Source organism: Corvus hawaiiensis, chromosome Z (assembly GCF_020740725.1).
Source record: "Corvus hawaiiensis isolate bCorHaw1 chromosome Z, bCorHaw1.pri.cur, whole genome shotgun sequence".
NCBI classification, from domain to species: domain Eukaryota; kingdom Metazoa; phylum Chordata; class Aves; order Passeriformes; family Corvidae; genus Corvus; species Corvus hawaiiensis.
In genome coordinates, this window is record NC_063255.1 from 50,079,947 (window position 1) to 50,100,583 (window position 20,637).

The window sequence follows — 20,637 nt, forward strand, 5'->3', positions numbered from 1 at the left end:
TTTAATGTTTCACAAGGTACATCCCTTTATTATTGTAATCACAAAAACATGATTTTGTACAGGAATGTTTAAGTGAACATTAATCAATGCAATTAAATTTGTTTCATAAAGATCAGGTAAACATACTACAGAACATTGTGTTGTAAAGAACAAAAATATCAGCTTTCTGGCCTTGCAGTGCACATTTTAGTGCAAGTATTAAGACACAATAGTGTTCAATTCAGCAATGTATTGCAGAACATCATGCCACAGTCCACTTCAAAGAGGGTCAGGACGTGCAGCTTGTTAATAAAATGCTGTGGTATATAAAAAAAGCCACATGTTAATTCATAAAATATATAGTGGTTTATTTAGATGATTTAAAGTGATTTCACTGTGGAATTTAGTTTTATCCAGGACAAACATCCCGAGTATCTTGTCACTTGGAATATTCTTCTTTTAGGCAATGGCTTTGGCTTCAGGTAGGAATGCCTCCCAGTATTTTATTAGCTTGAAGACAAGGGAAAAATCACTCATTAAGTACTAAATATTGGAAAATACAACACATACCTACCTCCTCTGGCAGTAAACTTGCCTCTGTGAGATAAAGTAAGAACATAGGTACTTATTCATTCATGTATTTACATAGTGCAAAAAAACCAAGTAATAAATACACAAATCTGCTCATAGCTGTAGATATGTTGCCACATGTTAAACACAATGCTACAGAATACAATCATACAGATTTTTATTAAAGATCAGTCACTTATTCTTATCTCTAAGGATACTGTTTTTTGGGTTTTTTTAATTAAACAAAGCTGAAGGGTTATATTCCTGCAATGAACAGAAGAAAGAGTCCAGACTTTTTCTGATAACAAGGCCTACTTCTCAGACACTGGAAACTGTTTTAATGCTTTCCAATATTCAATAATATTTTGTACTTTTAAAAAAGAGCAATAAACATTTAAGAATCCAAGTCTCTTCAGTAAGTGTAAGTACATACTGATTACAATTTACTCCAATCTCTAAGTGAAAGTACTAATTCAGTTTGAGAAGATGACAAGACCCTCTGCTTGCCCATATCCATAGGAGAGCTTCTCCCTTACTTCCCTGAATTACAGCTGTGCAAGGGCTGGGAAACTGCAATCATTCACCAACACAGTACAGACCAGTAGCTCTTAATGTTTTAGGAACTGCTGTGCTTAAATCCCATATTTTTCTAACTAACCTAATATGGAATGTATTAAATATTAACTTGTACAAAACTTAAAATTTATCTTACCTGCTGTTGTGTTTGCACTAACGACTCTAAGTACTCGATAATAACAGTTTTAAAGTCTTTCACTCGTTCCTTCTGTTAATAAATAAATTATGGCATATTAACCTCTTTATAAATTTTACTTAAAATGTCAGTATTGTCTACAGTAGAACTGTTATTTACTTGGACAAAATTATACATGCCTCAAATCTTCCAACTTCCTTGCGAATGGTTTTGGAGATCTGTTCAAAATCTTTTTCCCCTTGCTGAACTTTTGTCTCCCACTGGCAAAGGAAAGACATACAGAGGTAAGATTTTGTGTTGTCCATTCAGTCTACCAGTATCTGAATTTTTTTAGCATATTGATAGTCACTTAAGGACCTATTTGATTTTTTTGGCCTATTTAAAAGAAAATCTTACAATAACAATTTCAAATTCGTGTTACAGGATGCCATCAGATCAGTTACAACAAAGGTATCTTTAAGGTAATGCTATCTGTAGACAAAATGTAAATATAGCTTAGTACTGCTGTTACAAACACTTGATAACATTTAAAAAATGTTCTTTAGAAAATAAAATGCATCTCTAAGGCTTTATCTGCTATTCCCTTTACACACGTCATACAAAGGAACCTAAACCTGTCCAATCAAGCTTGGAAGAGTCTCAAGTTAGTTCTCTGTATTTTTCTAATTCCAGAAGAGATGAGTAAATCTTCATCTCTGCCTCTTGTCAAGTATATGATTATCTCTACCGTATTTCTGTTGCAAATGAACTACTGAGGATGTGTTTATCTGTTTTCATAGAAAGCAGGAGTAGAAAAGTTACTGCAGGTAAGAAGATCATTAGAGGAAAATTCAGAGGAAGAGATGTTTCTTATGGGGTTTTGCCATATTGGGAGCATGGCATTCATGTAACAATATATGACACTAGGTTATTTCTCCTTAGTTTCTGTAAAAAGACATCCAGCTAGACAAGAAGGGATCCTCAGCATTCACATTGCCCTGTAACTGCTTTTACATACCTATTACATTGTTAAATTTAAGATAGTTGTGTAGATAAAGGGCGAGCCTCACAGAGAGGCTAGCAGTGCTTTGAAAATACTTAGCAACTGTATCTGTTCATCTCAACATATTAACTGAGGCAAGAGAACAAATACATTCAGTAACATTTATCTTCCTCAGAAAAAGGCACCACGGCAGCAACAGGCTTCAATGCAGCATCTTCCTGTTACCAATCCAGTGGTGCTACTTATTCACAAAAACATTTTGTGATCTGGCATTAAGTTTCTACTGTGATATGAGATAAACATCATCTGTGTTCCAATAAACATCTCCATATTTATATTTTTAGTTTATATTTATTCACAGTCCCCTGACTGACCTTTTAGATATACATTATGAAGCTATTTAGTAAGTCATAATAGCATCTCCTTCATGGAAGATCAGCCTGAAGAGTTATCACATAACTGAAATAGTATAAAACACAGGTAAAGAAAAGTAGATTAAGATTGCCCATGCTTTCCTACCGCCCATCAAACAGAGGTGCCTGAGATTTCTGTGAAAGCTTATACAGGCCTAATGTATTCAGCATTTCAGTTTCATCATGCCCAAATCCCAGGTCCTATGTGAATTACCACTGGATAATAGTTTGCCATTTTATAGTGTCTGACAAGGAGAAGTTCATCATTCAAGAAGGTATTTATAGGAGTGTCCTTTGTCCCTTTATGCACAAAAAACAACCGAGTCATGCATGATGCTCGAGCTGCTCAGGCTTTCACTTCGCAATTCCTCTGCCAGAGGGTCCACTATTACAGAATTCAACAACTCTGAACACATTTCAGTGGCAGTAAGAACTTTCAACTGGCACATTTAAACTGTGGGTTTACTAAAAGCCTTCTCTAATAAAGCAGGAAAAGTAATACCTTCCCAAAAAACCCAGTTATTTAATATTGGGACTGGGAAAGCATCTCTATTTCCCACTACTACCAGTAATCAGGAAATTTATTGTTAATGGATGGGTGACATCAGGAGAGGCAATCAATAAGAATGTGGCCACACAAGAGTAACATTAGGATTTCTCAGTAAACAATAGACTTTTTTAAGGAAAAGAAAATCAAGTTAATGAGTAATTTCAATACTGTATGTGAAATATACCAAGGGGCAAAAAGAACAAAGGAGCATGTGGTTAGTGACCAATGAGGAAGCCAAACAAAGCAACTGTGTAAAAGAGCTTGAAATTTGCAATAAATGTTCTTCCATTATTTAATGGGAGAGTACTAGAGCATACTTAGAATGCATAAGCATTAAATAATTAAGTTGTCCTACCTCTTCAATTTCCTTAGTGAAGCATGATAGAAAAAGTGTATAAATTATGACACTTCAACATGTTAGATTTATTTTTACTGAAATTACACCATATATACATGCACATATATATGGGTAGAAAAGCTGCATATTTAAGCAAAACATGGGAATAGTTGTCTATTAGTTGTCTTTTCTGGATTTACCCAAGTCATCTTAGCTTTAGAGACCAAGAAATGTTCCTCTGCCTACTCAAGTGAGCTGTTAACAGTTAAAAGCATTAATGTGTCCATGTTCCCACCCTCCTATCTCCCACACTCTGTAGAGACAGTATTAACTGTCTTACAGATCTTACAGTAAGTAAAAATTGCACATATTCAGTGTTTTAAGTAAATTTCTTTTAACAATTTCAGTAAATACAGGAAACAGCAAGTAAATGATTTGTAAAAATGGTATAAAGCAGCATTAATGCAGAATGAATGAGCCAACGCACAAAGTCTGACCTCCAAAATAATGTTTGATAACATTACCTCTTTTATCTCATCTTTAGCTTGCTGTAATTTATCAGGTTTGTTGGCAAGTTGGAGCTTTGCTTCAGCTTCACGTTTTTTTTGTAAAGTGACCTGAGCATCTTGCCACTTCTGCCAGCATTTCATTCGATGGTCAAACACACCCTGCGAGAACAGACAAATTTATTAAACTGGAAGTGCTAGAGCTATCTTAATTCCCAGTAGGAAAAAATAATTCCAGCATAAAGGTGGAAAGAGTAGTATACTCCAAGAAACCTTAGTGTGTCTACCATGTATTGTATCCACTTGACATCATGCTTGCACAGCTCAAAACCTTCCACAAATAAAGGCTATTCAAGAACCCTTTTCAGAGCAGACACTTCAGTGCTCCAAATCATTTTATGCCCCTCATTCTATCAAAACACAACCTAAACAACCACTATGTAGTGCTCTATTGTGCAGACAATTCTCTAAATGCAGATGCTAGCAAACTGTTCATGCATATGGATTACATGCATTTTCAGCAAGACGTTTTTGTTAGCAATGTACTAAGGCAATAGAAGTAAAGTACACATTAAAAAAAACTAGAAAAAAGAGAAACAAAGTAAAAAAAAAAAAAATACTTCCAACAACCTGGCAAGTTCAAAGGTATTTCTGGACATAATTCACAGATACCTGTTCTCATGTCTAAACCTAATCATGCTGTATAGCATAGCTTACACCTAAATTGAATATTTTCTTTAATGAGATGTAGATCCACAAATTGCATTTTTTTCTTATTTAAAGACATTACTGGCTATCTACCAAATATAGAATACCAAATTATGTTCTTCAACATTTATGTATGCTTACTGTAACAGTAAGTAATCTGAAATAAACATGTACAGTATGCTTAGACACAGTACAGTATCCCCAAGTACTGTACACAATCAGTACTGCTCAAAGTAGATTTGCATTTTCTCTAGATCTTACCACTCCGTTCACATTTTTGATCACTTTTATTCTTTGATCACATTTTTATCATTGGAATAATTCATGAACACTTTCACTTTATTCAGCTAGAACATGAGGCAGAAACTTAATTGTGTTACATGAGCAAATACACACATTCATTTACCCTAAATCTGTAAGCTGAGGAATGCAATTTTAAACACGAAATCGGTATTTTTCCTCCTAGTACTCACTTTTACTGCAGCAATCAGACGAATGTAATCACCAAGAAGTTCTGAGAACACATAGAAATCAGCAAAAGCTTGTTCTTGATGCAATTGATCTATCTTCTCCTCAACCTCTGCAAGCTGAGACAAAGCTCTAGATAGAGCAGTATGGTCCTCAGAGTTACCTAACATGGCAGCACTTTTAGCAAAGGCAGCGGTGTTGGCTGAAAGCTCTGAAACACAGGAGTAATGTTCAGCACGATTTAATTTGTTATATTACTCTGCAGCATAAATCAGTGGAGCAGAGGTTTGAAATTGAGCAGAGGTTTAACCTCACCAACTGAAAAAAGAAGCTAAAGATCACGATGAGATACACAAGGACATCACAATGAAACCACATTTAGGAGGAGGACTCCTGCACGAAAAACTCTCGATCAGTAAATGCTTTGCCAAGCCTATTAATGTCATGCTTATTTTGTCTAGCAAAAGACATGAAAAAAAAGTCACTTCAGTATTACCCAATCGCCTACTTCAAAGAAACTGCAAACCCACAAAACAAAAGCAAAGTCATCTACAGAGCAAATTCAGAACAATTTTAACAGGTTTACAGCACAGTTTTTCCATTTAGTTCAGAGTGGAAAAAAACCCCAACCCTTTCACAAAACCACCACTCCCATGAGTGGAATTTATTTCTGTTGGACTGTTTTATGGACTTTAAGTAACTTATATGTGTGCATACTGTAGTGTATTGTCACATTCTGATATGCCTTAAAATTAAAAAAAAAAAGAAAAAAAGAAAACCTCACATATCGGCACCTGTGAAAGTGAATTTTTGAGCTTATTTCTTAAAAAATACTGGTGCAATTGTCCCAAATCCCATGTACCTTTGAACAAACGTTTAGTCCAAACTACTACAGGCTAGTTTGTAACTCTGCTACTCCTGCAGAACCATCAGAATACCAGAAGTGATTGCAGAAGAAAACTGTCTTCAGATATTTAAAACATTTACAATTTAAACGCAACTCTTAAAAAAAAAACAACAAACCAACACTTCTTCAAATCTGTAAGGTGTGAAATCAACTGTAAATAAGGATTTTCATTTTCCATTACTTCGAGGATAGGTGGCTAAAGATATTTTTACTACAGAGAATAATTCTTGATTAGAATTATGAGAAAGTAGCTCACGACATTTTCAAGTGCTTTTGGAGGAGGTCGAAGGCGACACCACATTATATAATACAATATTGTCAGAAAGCACACTTATGGTCTTCCTCGAGCTAGAAATTCAAAATTGTGGTTTGTTTGGGATTTTGTTAGATTTGGTTTCTATTTTGTTTTGTTGGTTTTTTTAATAATCTGATGGAAATCCATCTTTGACAAAAAGCAGCACAGGTTATTACAATATAAACTTGCAGGCTTTGCTTGTATCTAAAATAAGCAAACAAAAAGCTGATATTCTGTGAATACTTATCTTCCCAGAACAGTTTACCTTAACAGTAGTTTGAGGGTATACCATTATGCAGACTAAATAAGGAATAACAAATTCCTGTGTAAGCACTTAAACTCGGTTAACAGAGCAATACTGAACCAAAAGATGTTTAAATGGATTTATGCAGCCACTTTTTGTTCGGAAAGAAATTACTCTTGCCATGAGACCTGAAGATAAATTTATGGATGTCTACTGTAGTAGAATCACTTGCTAGGTGTGGTAATGAAACTGTGCAAGGGAAAAAAAAATTCTAAATCATTACAGTGACTCTAGGAATGACAGATACTCCGGTTAAATTTAAAATTAAAGACAGGTATACAAAAATACTAGAGTGGTTTAAAATAAAAGATACAATTAGAAGATTTTTGCACTAAAATATGTTGTGCAACTACTTTAGTTAAGAGTTCTGACATGCTGAGCTCTTGTTTCTCATCACCATTTCCTAAGGTTCATGCAGTTACATAAAAGTAAAGTTACCTTTTCTGTGGCAGACTAATGCTTCAACGCTGGCATGAAGCTTCCTAAGTTGCTGATCCAGATTCTCGAATTGTTGCTGTTTTTCTTCAAACCACTGACAAAAGATGAAAGAGTCAAGCATTACAAATTAGATTACCAAGAACATTTCTGGTTCTAAAGAAGCAAATTATCCAGGTACTGCCAGGGTGGTCAACTGATACAGCTAAGAATTCCAGCCAATAAGCAAATTAATAACCCATTTTCTACTTCTACAGCTTTAAAATGCAATTGTTGAGGCTCATTAATTCATCTCATTATTCAAGCCGAAAAATCAGCTCTTACTGCATCCGATTCATTCATCTTGATTGTCATTTTGTTGACAGCGTCGGCAGCCTTGTTCACCATCCTCAATATTCCTGCTCCACTCAGAGCCTGGGTGTTAACCGCTCTCGGCAGCTGGAATTGAATGACAAATAAGGGCAAAGAGACTGGTTAAAAGGATGGAGGTTTAACTGGGCACAAGGGGGAAAGAAAAGGATATAGTGTTTTCTTTACTCCTATGTGTTTCAGTACAGTGGAATCTAATTTCTCAAATTTACTACTTTTACATTCTCAAGAGGAAAACTTAAAAATATAGACTATTTACTTTTCTTCTACATCTTTACATTTAAATGGAACAAACAAACCACTTGTCCAAAGCTGTTATGAACTAGCCAAATGTCCTAAATGGCCACCTATATGCTACAATGAACAAACTGCCACTACAGGAACAGAAAAGCATAGATTTACAACAAATTAGACAAAGGAAATTCTGTGACACGTTTACTTGTAATGCAAAACATGCACTGCATGTTGATAATAAAAGGTTGATGACTTTTTGCTTTGCAACATAAGGCCATGAACATACCTCAAGTATTAAGAGAACATGTTATCTGTTTAGGTACTGAGAAATCCTCAGAGTTAAGTTAACAAACTTTAAATTTAATTGATATTAGTATTCGGGCTAGATTGAATATGCTATACAAGGTGGCCCCTGTGTCAGACCATTTACCCTTCATGTGATGTTTTGTCTGTCAGCAGCATTGACAAACCCACTGTAAGTTATCTATTGATGCTTTTGTCAGTAGGGAGGCCTCTGTGACTTATTAGTATAACTAAGATACTGACATTGCCAAAACACAGTTCAGTATTAGAGTGAAACCACTACACACATTTATGAAGAGATATTATGTATCTTTAACAATATATTTACTATTGTGAAAGGTACAGGTGACTGAAGTCCTTATTCACAAAATACCTAGCGTGGCCAGCAGTACAGCCACCATCTTCACATTCTCCTACCAATACACCTCAAGCTGAACTCCTGGAGGCAAGAAAGACACTTCCAAGCCAGTTTGATTTTACATCTTACTTAACAATCAGTAACATCAGAACTGAAAAGACCAACTCACTTGAGAAGTCACTATACAGCAAATAGCTTTTTGTCACTACCATTCTAAGTTGTACCAGTTGCACACCATTACCTAAGTAGCCTCTGCCTTTCTGTCCCGTGAAGGGTACAGTCCAATTGGATTTCATATTTATTTAGGGGATTAGATCTCAAAACAAAGTGAATATATTTCTTGGTAGGTTACTATATCTAGAAACAAGTAAGAGAAGTTAAAAGAACGTAAATACCTCAGAACTTTCCAAGAATTGTCTCAAATCTGGATCCTGTAGCAAGGTTGGGTGCTTTACTGTTCGTTGTAGATACCTATGATTTTAAAAATTAAAATATCAGGTAACAGAACAGATTTAATGTGCCTGACTGAACATAACACAGGGCCATGCACTCCATACCACAACGTAACATACTAAACACTGGACGGTCTTTACACCAGAAAGTCCTTAAGGTGGGGCCTGCAACTGTATGTTGCACAGTGGTAAAATAATATACTTCTTATTTTCAACAGCTGAGTGAAGACCTACTCCTTTAATAGCCAGTTTATGCCAGAAAAAAAAAAATGAGCTTGTTAAAACATTTTTGTACAGCGCAGTGGACAGGCTTTTTGTTACAGGTAATTCTGGCTGATTTATTTTAGAATTATACGAAATCTTGGAGAAGTGAGTTGATCATGATCTAGGTATAAACTATTTATATGCTGGATAGACTACAGTCCTCAACCCATTTAGTTCTAAAAGATTCATAAACCCACAAGTAAAATTCAAAGCAACTCCTTCCCTTTCTTTTTCCTCACTTCTGCTTCATTCTCAAGCGTAATTTTTATCCATCTCCACTAGGTATGACCACCAGATCCATACTTTTTTTCCTAAAGAAGGTAAGGATTGCAGTAAAACTATTTTACACATTAGATTGCTCAACTTTTTTCCTTGTCCCATACTCCATATGAAGTACAAGTTAAGGTTAACGTGCCAGTATACCAGGGATAGGACCCTTTCCTAACAAAGATACTTGAACAGTATCAGCTGTGTATCAGCACTGGGTGACAGAGATCCAATATTTCTTATGCCAAAATTCAGTAAGTCACATCAATGTCATCAATGCACACCATCAGAAGCCCATTTTACTTTCAAGTGGCTGAAGGTCTCTTCACCCCGCTTCCTGCCCAACAGTTGATTTGCTATGGAACAAATATATTGCTGTAAGTGCCTTAATTCCTTTAACCCAAAATGTCTACACAAGCTGAAAACGGTAGTTTTACTTACTGAATCTCTGCAATCTTCATTTTAAGTCTGAAACAAGTTAGCTATAGTAACTGTCATGAATATGGCTACACTTCCTGTTATTAATGGGAATTATTCAATTTCTACACAAAAATTTGACAGCTGTATACAGTTTCCAGAATTCATTTAAGTACAGATCACCAGTGTTCCAATTGCAGAACCCATACAGTATATTACAAGTAATTCTGAGCCTAAATAAATTTTAGTTAGATACACACATTACCTTTCTAGAGCTGCTCTTCTTTTCTCTACAAATTCAGTGGATGAAGAATCTTCTTTGCCTACTTTAACCTTGGTCATGCCTTGAAGGAAATGGCATCATATTGATTTTATCACAGATAAATCATTAACATAACTGATGTGATTAGAATATAAGGCTCACCTAAGTTTACATATTCAAATCAAATTACAATAAAAAACACAACATAGGAACATAAAAAAATATCAACACTACATGCTGCATGGTTTTGTGGAAGCAACTCTGTGAAATACTCAATTTCCTGTAACATATTATTTGTGACTAACAGTTAAGTAAAAGTAGGTTAATTTGCATTTATGAAAACTGTCTAAATGACAATCAGCGACCTACTGGCAACTCATGTTCAGGAAAAGAAAACAGTTAGCCATATAAAGCCGAATAGAAACATGTCCTCAGGTTATAATCCTATTCATTGGTAAGCTTAATAGCATTATTTCCATTCTACTATTTTTTCTTTTAAGTTCTAAAACTAATAGTTTTTTAATTAACTAAGGTAAACCAGCAAGTTCTGAAAATTCTGAATGGAACGAATGGAGAACAAAATCAGCAGAATAAAATGTATGCAGCCTTACAGTGCTTCCTCTGACCACGACAAGAGTGGCACCCAGTTATTGATGTGTTGTGGCTTGGGAAATACATTCAACCTCAGCAACAGCAGAACTCCAAAATAGTCAAGACTGAAGTCACTATTTTTCATGCTAAAGACCTAAATCCAGGGAGTTTAGCAACCTGAGTCCCATCAAAAACACCATGAAACACTGAACATTAATAACTATTCTTATTTCCTAGAAAACAGGAAACATATTTTATTATACAGTCCAGACATCTGATTTCTAGCTGATTTCTTTTCTGTTACTTGTGTGTTTCTTCAGCTAAAAGTTCTGAGTTTCTGACTATGTACCACTGATCTGTCAGGTCAACAGTTCCCCAAGTTCCTCACCCAATCTCCCTTTTGGCCTTAGAAGTTTCACACAGTAACTCCTGGAGGAAACAAGCAGCAAAGCCTTAGAAGAACAAGAAGGAACCCTTAATCTCTCAGTGAAGCCTTAGTTTTTCCCTTCTCTGCAACATGATGAAAATAAATCCGATAAACATTTTTTTCAAAAGTATTCTACACAGCATAATGTAACTAAATCCATAAATTTGTCTATAAAACTGAGTATTTCTTCAAATACAAGGATTCAAGTATTCAAGGAAAGTTGAGGTAATTCACACGCCTCATCTTTTTACATTACAGTATTACTATACATCAATATTTCACTGCAGGAAGCAGGAAATCCTGTAGTTTAATAAAAAAGAGCCTTTGTATTTGAAATTTGAACAAAAGTTCATAGGCAAAAACTGAATTCACAATCAAAAAACCCATGTGAGGACTTCCTAACCTGTGATAATGACAGTTATTTCTGAGTATCTTGCCAGATTTCTTTCTCTGCTAATATAAGCCTACTCAAATGTAAGTCTAAAGACTGTTTCTGTAGACCAAGCACTCTTCTAACCCTTCACAGGAAAAGATCCATGAAATAACAAATTCTTTTCTTCAAAAATAAAAACATGATTTTCATACATGCTTATGTAAGTAGTGAGGTACTTTGGATGAATGTCCAATTCTAGTTCACCACTGATTCATTTTTATCCTTTCGTTCTACAGTCAGTAACTGATGACTTGAATTTGTAGCTAAGATCTAAAATTCCAGCCCCTACCACTCATCACCACAATAAAACTGGAGCTTAAAACTCCAGGTGTTACCAACAGTGTAACAGAATGAACAGACCAGAGACTTTTTTACAACACACACTGCATAACACTGAATGTATGACATCATGTGTTAATACTTTAAACATATAAATGCATAATGTAAAGACTATGTCATCTTACTTTTTGCTGTTGTGTCAGCTCTCTGCTTTAGGATGCATTATTTTAAAACAGCCTAGAATCAATTCCTTCTTTTCTCCAGAATTAGAAATGTACTGACTACATGCTCTTGAATGTAAGTAAGACCTGTGAACTTCAACTTTAAAGAGGGAGTTTAATGCTCTTTTGAAAATGTTCTACAGAGTCTGAGTTTTCCCAACCTACCTGTAGCTTAAAATCTCTATACAGGGCTTTGAAGCGACAGCCAGTGCTTGCTCGCACTGCAGTAAGTCCCACCGTTTTACCGTGTATCAATGTTTATGCTGGTTTTGGTCAAGTGGTAGCTGAAATCTATTCTAAGCTGATTTTGACTGTGATGCAAGCACTACATTTTCATGTAAATGCACACTGTCATAAAAGCCTTAAATGTTGTATCATCCAAAGGACATGATCAGAAGCCTCATTCCATTTCTATAAATGCTGTGAGCATTTGGAATTAAACTTATTTTTGTTACACAAAAAACTGATTATTAAAGAATTACAGAACTACTTTCAAGAACTACCAAAAATTCAGGTCAAATTTTCAGTCTCACAGGCTTAAAAACACAGTGCTTTTCCACAGAAGCAAAATCATGAATTTTCCAAGCCTTCTGCTGCTTACATCTACTCAAGTCTACCTACTCCTACTTACATGAAAAGCTGCTGCTCTGATTATCTTTACAGACTAAACTACTGAAAAGGAAGTCCCGCCACTGCTTACATATCAAACAACAGTCTAGATTCAAATCACGTATTTATAAGAGTAACACAAAAGTCTTCAACAAGCTTTACTGTTTTAAATGTTTAGCTATTTTGAAGGAACTTCTACTACTTAGAGATCACAAAACTGAAGTTGTTTTAATGCATCAGGCATGCTTCTTAGCTCACAGAGAAAGGGTCTGATCCTTTAAGGCATTCATGAAGACTAGCATTATTGAAAAGTCATTTTTTGCATTAAAACTTCGCAAAATTTGTGAGAGGTTTTGCATTCACCATGATCAAAAGAAACAAACAAAAGTATTAGAGATGTGGAGTATGTATGAAGCTCTATATATTGCAGGCAATTGATAACAGCTCAATTTAAAAATAAACTTTCTTTTAATATCCTTGCTTTGGTAGACTAATCAGCTCTTGAAGGGCAACAGCAAAGAAAGAATCATAGATAAGAAACACAAGGCCATGCACTAGAGACATCCTTCTCATTATTAACACTAGTCTGAGCTAGGAAGAGGCCATTATGTATCTTTCCTGAACTTTTTGAAAATACAGGACATGAAGAATATTTGGACCACCTGAGAAGAAGCAAGCAGTACTTATGCAGAAAAGTAATTTGTATTACAGTAATTAAAAGTCACCTTACCGGAACTGCACTTACCTACAATACTTTTTTCTGGAGCTGGAGGCACAATATAACCAATATGCATGTATTTTGTTGCTAATTTGCTGTGCAGGCCAAGAAAATCACTGAATCTTCTTTTAACAGAGAATTCATTTTTGTGGAATATTGAAAGTGATGTCTTTAAAAAAAATCCAAAATTGTTGTGAATTACTGATCCATCTCAGTTATGATACAAAGTATTCACAAATTTTTGTTGCACTACTTACCTTTGTTGTTACTCTGTATGCCATATAAGCATTCATGCCATCTCCTGTAAGAAAATAAAAATACTTATCCCAGGACAAGGTACTGTAATCCTGTCATACACTTTTTAGTCCAAAATATACATTCAATAGATTTCCATTTATATAGTAAAAATTGCCAAAGGAAAACTGAAGAGGAAATCATGCTAAAATCTTAGAATAGTCATCAAGGAATAAGACAGTCTACCGTCTGAATTTCTAGGCTCAAGGAACTTACCAACTTTCTCGGGGTCTGATACATTGATTTCTATATCAAACAAATCTCCATTTGCTTCCTCTTCAATCTAGGACAAAGATACACCATATTTAACAAGGTAACAGACATCCACATTATAGGATAAGGATATAGAGGAAGGAGGAGAAAAAGTCAGTATGCTTGTCTAATTATGAAACATTTCCAGTCTCCAATGTCAATATACTTTCTAACACTGACTGTGACTGCAGTAAAGTTCATGTGGTAAACTTGATAGTGCTAAGTTACAGTTGGCCTCAATGATCCTAACTAATTTTCCAAACTAAATGGTCCTGTGAGCTCAGTTTTAAGCCCTACTGCAAAAGCTTTTAGTATAGAAGATTTAGGAGTCTGTTCATTGTTCACCTACAATACCAGCAGACACAGTGGTTCACAACCACTCTCATTTGCAATGTTTCTATGTGTCTCTAATCAGAGGACAGACATTCCTTTTCGTTAACGGTATCTGTAGCAGAAGAGCTTGGGAAGGGAAAAGCAACAGATCAAAAATTTTCTGATACTTGTCTGAGTTCTATTCTTCCAGAATTTCATAATCTTTCACGTACTATACGTAACTTTGATAGAAAGAGAGATCTTAAGAAACGCCATGGCAAAAGGGACAGTACCAGGGCTGAAGGGGGCAAAATCAGAATCGAATGCCATCACGTGGCAGGTATCGAGTCACAGGTAGATCTTGTTTGTAAAGTCACTGTCTAGTAAGAGAACTCTCCAGAATGAATGGCATTCAGTAATGTCCACGCTTTGACTGGAACATCAAATGTAAATAGCAATGTTAACTCTACGATTACCCTTAACTGTTTGTTAGCATGCAAGATAATGCTAAAAACTGGAACAGCTTCAGAAATACAAGTTGAAATTGTAACAGGCTTTAGTAAGAGTGATTTTACATTAATAACATTTCTCATGTATCAAGCTCACAGCTTACTCCTACATACACTTTTAAAGTATCTATTCTGAAAGAATAGAATCCCCACACTACATATCTCTAATATAATCACCTCAGTAGTGAATTCTTACAGTATTTTCATGAGTCAAATTCACACTAAACTTCTTTTGCAAAATAAACATCAAGGAATGATGCCATGCAACAACATTTAGGAATTGGCATTTTAAAATAAAATAAAACTTAAAAATCCAAATAAGACATTTCCATAGTTTAGAAGTTTACAGCATACCTCTTCTCTGGATCTATCAAAAATCACGGGGGCTGTTATGCTTTTCGATTCCATTCTGGGAGCTACTAATGTAGTAGGTGTTACAGGAGTGATTGCAGGAGTAGGTTCTGGTGAAAGTATGGGATCTCTCTCCGGACTGTCCAACGAAACTTCTTCTGTTGCTTCTAGATAAACATTTTGAGTTAGCAATAAATTTCCTGTGCAACACGGATGGATATGCATCACAAAGATAACAAACACGCACGATAAACAGTAACGATAAAATAAATAGCACCCATTTGTGCAGGAAAATTTTTTCAACATATAGCTAAAACCATATATGACTTTTGGGCTTGTAGCGCAGAATGAGTTAAATTAAGATCAATATTGCCTTTTTTTTTTTTTTGGTATACTGTTCAGTAAAGAGTCTTTTAAAGTAGTCACAAGCCACAATTAATTTACTTCTATATGACTGTCATAGGTTAGCAAGCATAGTCCCGGAAGGGATGTCCTTGCTAAGGGGTGCTGACAGCTTCCTCTGGGAACTGATAGAACCTATCAGCTGGCCAGTTTGAATATGGACAATTCTTTAAGCCACTTAAAGTTGTGACCACCTCTGTGATCCACACTTAAGAATACGCAAACACCCCCAAGCTCTCTCTCTCGTTTCCGGCGCTGGCACAGGTGGCTGCAGGCCCCGAGTGGGGGCCAGCGGGCCCAGCCAGGCCCTGCTTGGGCCAGGCCGGGCCGGGCCACGGCCATCCTGGGTCGATGGACCTGTTCCAGCCGTGGAACCCCCCCCACTGCCTTGCTGTGGGCAGCCGGAGCGGCTCGGCTCTCCCCCCTCTCCACTTCGATAAGAAAAATTCAACATTCCAGCTGCAAAGCTGCAAGGCCGAGGTGAGATTAACCCTTTTATTGCTGTGAAGAGCTGAAAACCCTAGGGAAGAGAGAGAGGAGATGCTTAAAGCTGAAATTCTGTTGTGAAGCTATGATATATCAGAGTATCCTGTTGTAATTTCATGAAGATATGGGGGGTGGAGTGTTCAACTCGTAAGCAAAAGCACCTGCGCTGAGATAGGCAGATGCTGATGCAGCTGTAATTTCATGAGAAGTTTGGACAGGGAGAGATGAACCAGATGAGGACTTTTGCTCCAAACGGGAAAGGAGAAACCTCAGTTCCTAGAGATGCTCCCAGAGATAGTCCTAAAGATGAAGATGAGGAAGACCCTTTGCTCCCAGGGAAGGAGAAGGGCCTCTGTTTTTGTTTCTGAATGGCTCAACCTTAAAATTGTACCCCAAAAAACTTCAAGAGTGGACCCTCGAAAGCAGTTGTGGGAAAAGCTGCAAGTCGGGGGAAGGGACTCACACGCAGGCAGAGAGACTCCTCTTCCTAAATGGACTGAACAATATTTGGAAGTGGGCGGCTGTCTCGTTGTGATAATGTTTTCATAGCATGAGCAAGAAGAGACTTCTCTTTCTAAATGGACTGAACAAGGTTATTATGGAAGTGGTAAACAGACTGAACATCTCAAGGGTTGTCTTTTTACATTGTCAGTGGGAGAAGGGAGGAAGGTGGGGGGAGGAGGAGAGTTCTGAAGGTATGGTATAATTTTTTTCCCCTCTTTTAGGTCTGTTAATAAACTTCTTTATATTTCTTTCAAGTTTGGTGCCTGCTTTGCGTTTCTTCTAATTCTTATCTTACAGAAGATAAACAGTAATGAGTATTTTGGACCAAACCACTACAATGACATATTGTGAACACTAATTAATTTTTTTTACCACAGAAGCAGCTCTTCTTCATCACCTGTTTCACACTCTGAACAACAGCTGATTTAGCCATATAGGCTGGTAACTAAGCAGACCAAGCCATCTATCAAATGAAGTTACACAACCTTTAATACAACACCCCCCCCCAGCCAAAAACCCCACAAACTGTAAAGTAGCAATATTAGCATGCGAGACATTAAGATTATCTTTAGTCTCTATTTCCCTTCTCTTTGGGGCTTAAAACAGCTCACTAGAAACTGACTACTTCCTTCAGACTATGGACAGTCCCCCTACGTTTAAAGACAATGCAAACCCCTGCTCTACAAATCTCACTAACTGGTTTTGACCACTGGCAAAAATTTCCTGGGTATACAGAAGTTTCTGCTCTAGTCCAAATAAGTGAACAATGCAGTGGTTCTCACTCAACCTGAATTTTCAAGAATTCCAGTTTCTTAAAAGATAATATGGACTAGAGAACAGTCATCTGATACCAAAATTGACTTCCCAATAGACCTCAAATCGTTTCACAAACTAGACTTCTGTGGGAAGTACTTACCAAGCAGGTAAAAAGGCACTAAACCAAAGCAGACACTCATTCTGGCTTGAGGGTGACAAAAGTTTACTGCCATCATTTTATTCTGGAGTATGTCACAGAACTGCTGAATTTGGAAAGGACTTCTGAAATCATCTAATCTAATCTCTCTGCTCAAGTAGAGCCCTAGCTAGAGCAGGCTAAACTGGACCACATCCAGATGAATTTTGAGCATCTCCAAGGAGGAGAATCCACCTCCTCCTTGGATAACCTGTGCCAGTGCTTGACCACCCTCACCAACAAGAAAAAAGAACCAAAACCCAATACCACCCCCTCACCCCCACCGAAGACAAACAAAAAGGTAAGATTTTTCTTGCGTATTATCTGGTTTTCAGTGTGCAGCCATTGCCTCCTGTTCTGTCAGTGGGCACTACTGAGAAGTCAGGCTCCCTTTTCCCCATTCCCTACCATAATAAACACTACCATATCCCTACCATATATACACTATAGGATCCCCTCCACCCCAAGTCCCAGTAAAGAATGAATCCAGCACTAGCTTTCTCAGTCTCAGCTCTTAAGCCATACACGTTATGGCCTCAATCATCTTCACGGCCCTGCACTCAAGTCACTCCCATCTGTCCATGTCTCCCTTGTGTTGGATAGCTCAGACCTGGACTCGGCACACGAGGTGTGGCTTCCGCAGGGCTGAGCCAAGGGAAATATCAATTCCCTCAACCTGCTGGCATTGCTTTTCCTAATTTCAAATTACAGATTTTCATAGTACTTTCAAACTAAAGTTAAAAGCAACCACCTCTTTATATTCTCCGTTTTTAATATGAACTGAGAATCTATAGCCTTTCTTTGAAAATATTTATTGTCGTAGCACTGCTTTATTCTTACTGCTAAATCTTACAGAACATAAGCATCTGCTCATGCTTCCTTTCCTCAAATGTGACAGGAAGGACACTGTGTCTTATATCAATACAGAATTTTAATTCAAAACCTAAGATTAGGTGGGGCAACTGCTGAGGCAGTTGCAAAAGAGCTTTTAGATTGGCAGAACAGCAACATTTCAACAAGAAGCAGCAGTTCTCTCCTTTGGTGGCTAACAGCATTCAACATATACGCTATACAAATGAATATTTCACAGAAACATTTCGCAGAAAAATATGCATATACATATGTAACACAGTACTATATACATGATAAAACATAAAATATAAAATATTTATGAAATAAAGCAATTGCACTTCAGTTCTTCCTTTTTTCTATCACTAGCTATATTCCAGCACATTCAGGAAACAAATTATTAACCACCACTATATACTTCTCTCTCTTTATCTTCAAATTTTAGACAGGTTTATAAAACAAGTCATTAAACAATTCAAAGCACATAGTTTTCTCTACTTTCATTAACTGAGAACACAATCCTCTTATTGTAAAGTATAACTTCATGAAAAAAATGTGAATTTAATGTAACAAAGCAGCACAGCCATCAGATGAAACAGAAGCACTCATCTTCTCAAGGACTCCTCTTTTTCAGACTTGTATTCACATACCCATTAGTATCATAAGGTGATCTAGGTTGTGCATCAAATGAACTCCAAGAAGGATTAGCAAATTTTTAAAGCTGCTGCCTACTGGTCTTTCTTTTTTATTTCCCTGAAGGAACTTACCCAGAGAAAATAGTATCTGTTTGTTTGATAGCAGTAAGTCAGTTATTTTAGGAAGAAATGAGAATTTATGCCATCCTCCCTCTTGTTACCTCTCACCCCAGGTTTGCATTCATCCAGGCATTATGCAAATCTAGAAGCATGAAATGGAAAAGATGCGAAAGGGGATGATGGGACTGAGCTGGACAGGGAGGAGGTTATTGCACTTTTTTTTTAAAAACAAAAATATGCAAGGATCCTGAAAGGAAAAAGAAGCATTAGCTGTATATAAAACAGCAAACTCTTACTTCTAGCTATTTTTTTCCCCCTCAGAAAAGCAGTCTTCAAGTAGTACATGAGCTGAAGATCTATTTCTCACAAAATAGGTTTCTTCTAATGAACTCTGGCATTTATGCTTCTTACATACACCCCTTTACTTTGAGTACTCAGATGACATGGTCTGGATTAAAAAGCTTTATTGATAATTTTTCTGCTTGTGTTGCAGGTGTGTTTCTTTCCCCATGGAAACATTAATCTGGTAGGTTTCAGAGTAGAAACTATGGCACTTCCGAAACATTTGCTTGATCTATTCATTTTAGATCTTCACCTGAAAACTTCGCATGAAGTTGTGGTTTTGTGGTGTGGTTTTTTGTTGGTTTTGGGTTTGAGGTGTTTTGTGTGCTTGTGTGGGTTTTGTTTGGTTTTTAAAATATTCAGTATCATTGTTAGCATGAAAAGTGAAATCTAGATGTCTTGTTTTCCAGGGTAGTTCCCAAGAGCTTAAGTTCTTGCTTAAAGAGGCAAGCAACTGCTCTGTCCAACTTTTGGGAGGAAAACACTGAGATCCAACACTTACATCAGCTATGGGAGTTACCAAAACATATTAAGAACTCCCAACAATCTAGTGCTTTAGACTGCTACACATAAATACATACTTTACAATTCATTAACAGTCTTTGTTAGGGATCACTGTCAAGTTGCTTAGCTCCAAAAGAACATGAAGACATGTCATTCTGCTGTAGGAGACAACTACATATGCTTAATTAACATTCTATAGCCAACCACACTAAGTTCCTATCAACACTCAAGCCTGGGGCTTAATCTCAGCATTAGACAGAGTTTGTTTATTTTTCACCAGCACTTTTTGTCAAATATCATCTTAGAAAATGCAAGTTTGCAATTCCTCACTAGCAGCTCACTTCAGCCACAAGTTATTTTTACTAGTCACACTTCTAAATGTCAGACCTCTAGCATTCTGACATAGCTTGAATGATTAAATTGGCTTATTATCTTTGAAAATTTGCCCATGAGAACATAAAAATTTGGAAGTAAACTTAAGCAGCAGCTGTTATGCAGAACAGAGGACAAGCTATTTAAAAAGACTTCTCTAGGCATAGCAATTATTTCAGAGATTAAACTGAACTGAATTCACTGTAAGAACTGCTACACCTGAGTCACGGCCCATGCTCCTTATCGTTATATCAGAAATACTAAGGACAACCTTAATGAGAACACAAATGGTTTTAACACAACAGTCACCTTCTGACCACTTCTGACTTCAAAACTGTAGGTTCACATGCCTTTGTGCATTTATTTCTCGCAAAATAAAGCTA

The 20,637-nt window shown here is 36.6% G+C and overlaps 1 protein-coding gene across 2 annotated transcripts in view; it reads right to left on the bottom strand.

Moving 5' to 3' along the window:
* Positions 1 to 20,637, bottom strand: part of SNX2 (sorting nexin 2) — a 32,644-nt gene continuing 12,007 nt past the window's right edge. The window contains exons 3-16 of one of the 2 annotated variants that reach the window (XM_048291311.1): positions 15,092 to 15,255; positions 13,881 to 13,947; positions 13,628 to 13,671; positions 13,398 to 13,539; positions 10,096 to 10,174; positions 8,826 to 8,901; positions 7,491 to 7,604; positions 7,170 to 7,263; positions 5,231 to 5,436; positions 4,068 to 4,211; positions 3,562 to 3,573; positions 1,441 to 1,521; positions 1,262 to 1,333; positions 1 to 489 (exon numbers count right to left, since the gene is read on the bottom strand). In XM_048291311.1, the coding sequence (XP_048147268.1) occupies positions 439 to 489; positions 1,262 to 1,333; positions 1,441 to 1,521; positions 3,562 to 3,573; positions 4,068 to 4,211; positions 5,231 to 5,436; positions 7,170 to 7,263; positions 7,491 to 7,604; positions 8,826 to 8,901; positions 10,096 to 10,174; positions 13,398 to 13,539; positions 13,628 to 13,671; positions 13,881 to 13,947; positions 15,092 to 15,255 (1,346 nt within the window). In that variant the 3' untranslated portion in view covers positions 1 to 438. The remainder of the gene's footprint in view (positions 490 to 1,261; positions 1,334 to 1,440; positions 1,522 to 3,561; positions 3,574 to 4,067; positions 4,212 to 5,230; positions 5,437 to 7,169; positions 7,264 to 7,490; positions 7,605 to 8,825; positions 8,902 to 10,095; positions 10,175 to 13,397; positions 13,540 to 13,627; positions 13,672 to 13,880; positions 13,948 to 15,091; positions 15,256 to 20,637) is intronic. The other variant, XM_048291312.1, reaches the window with a different exon arrangement.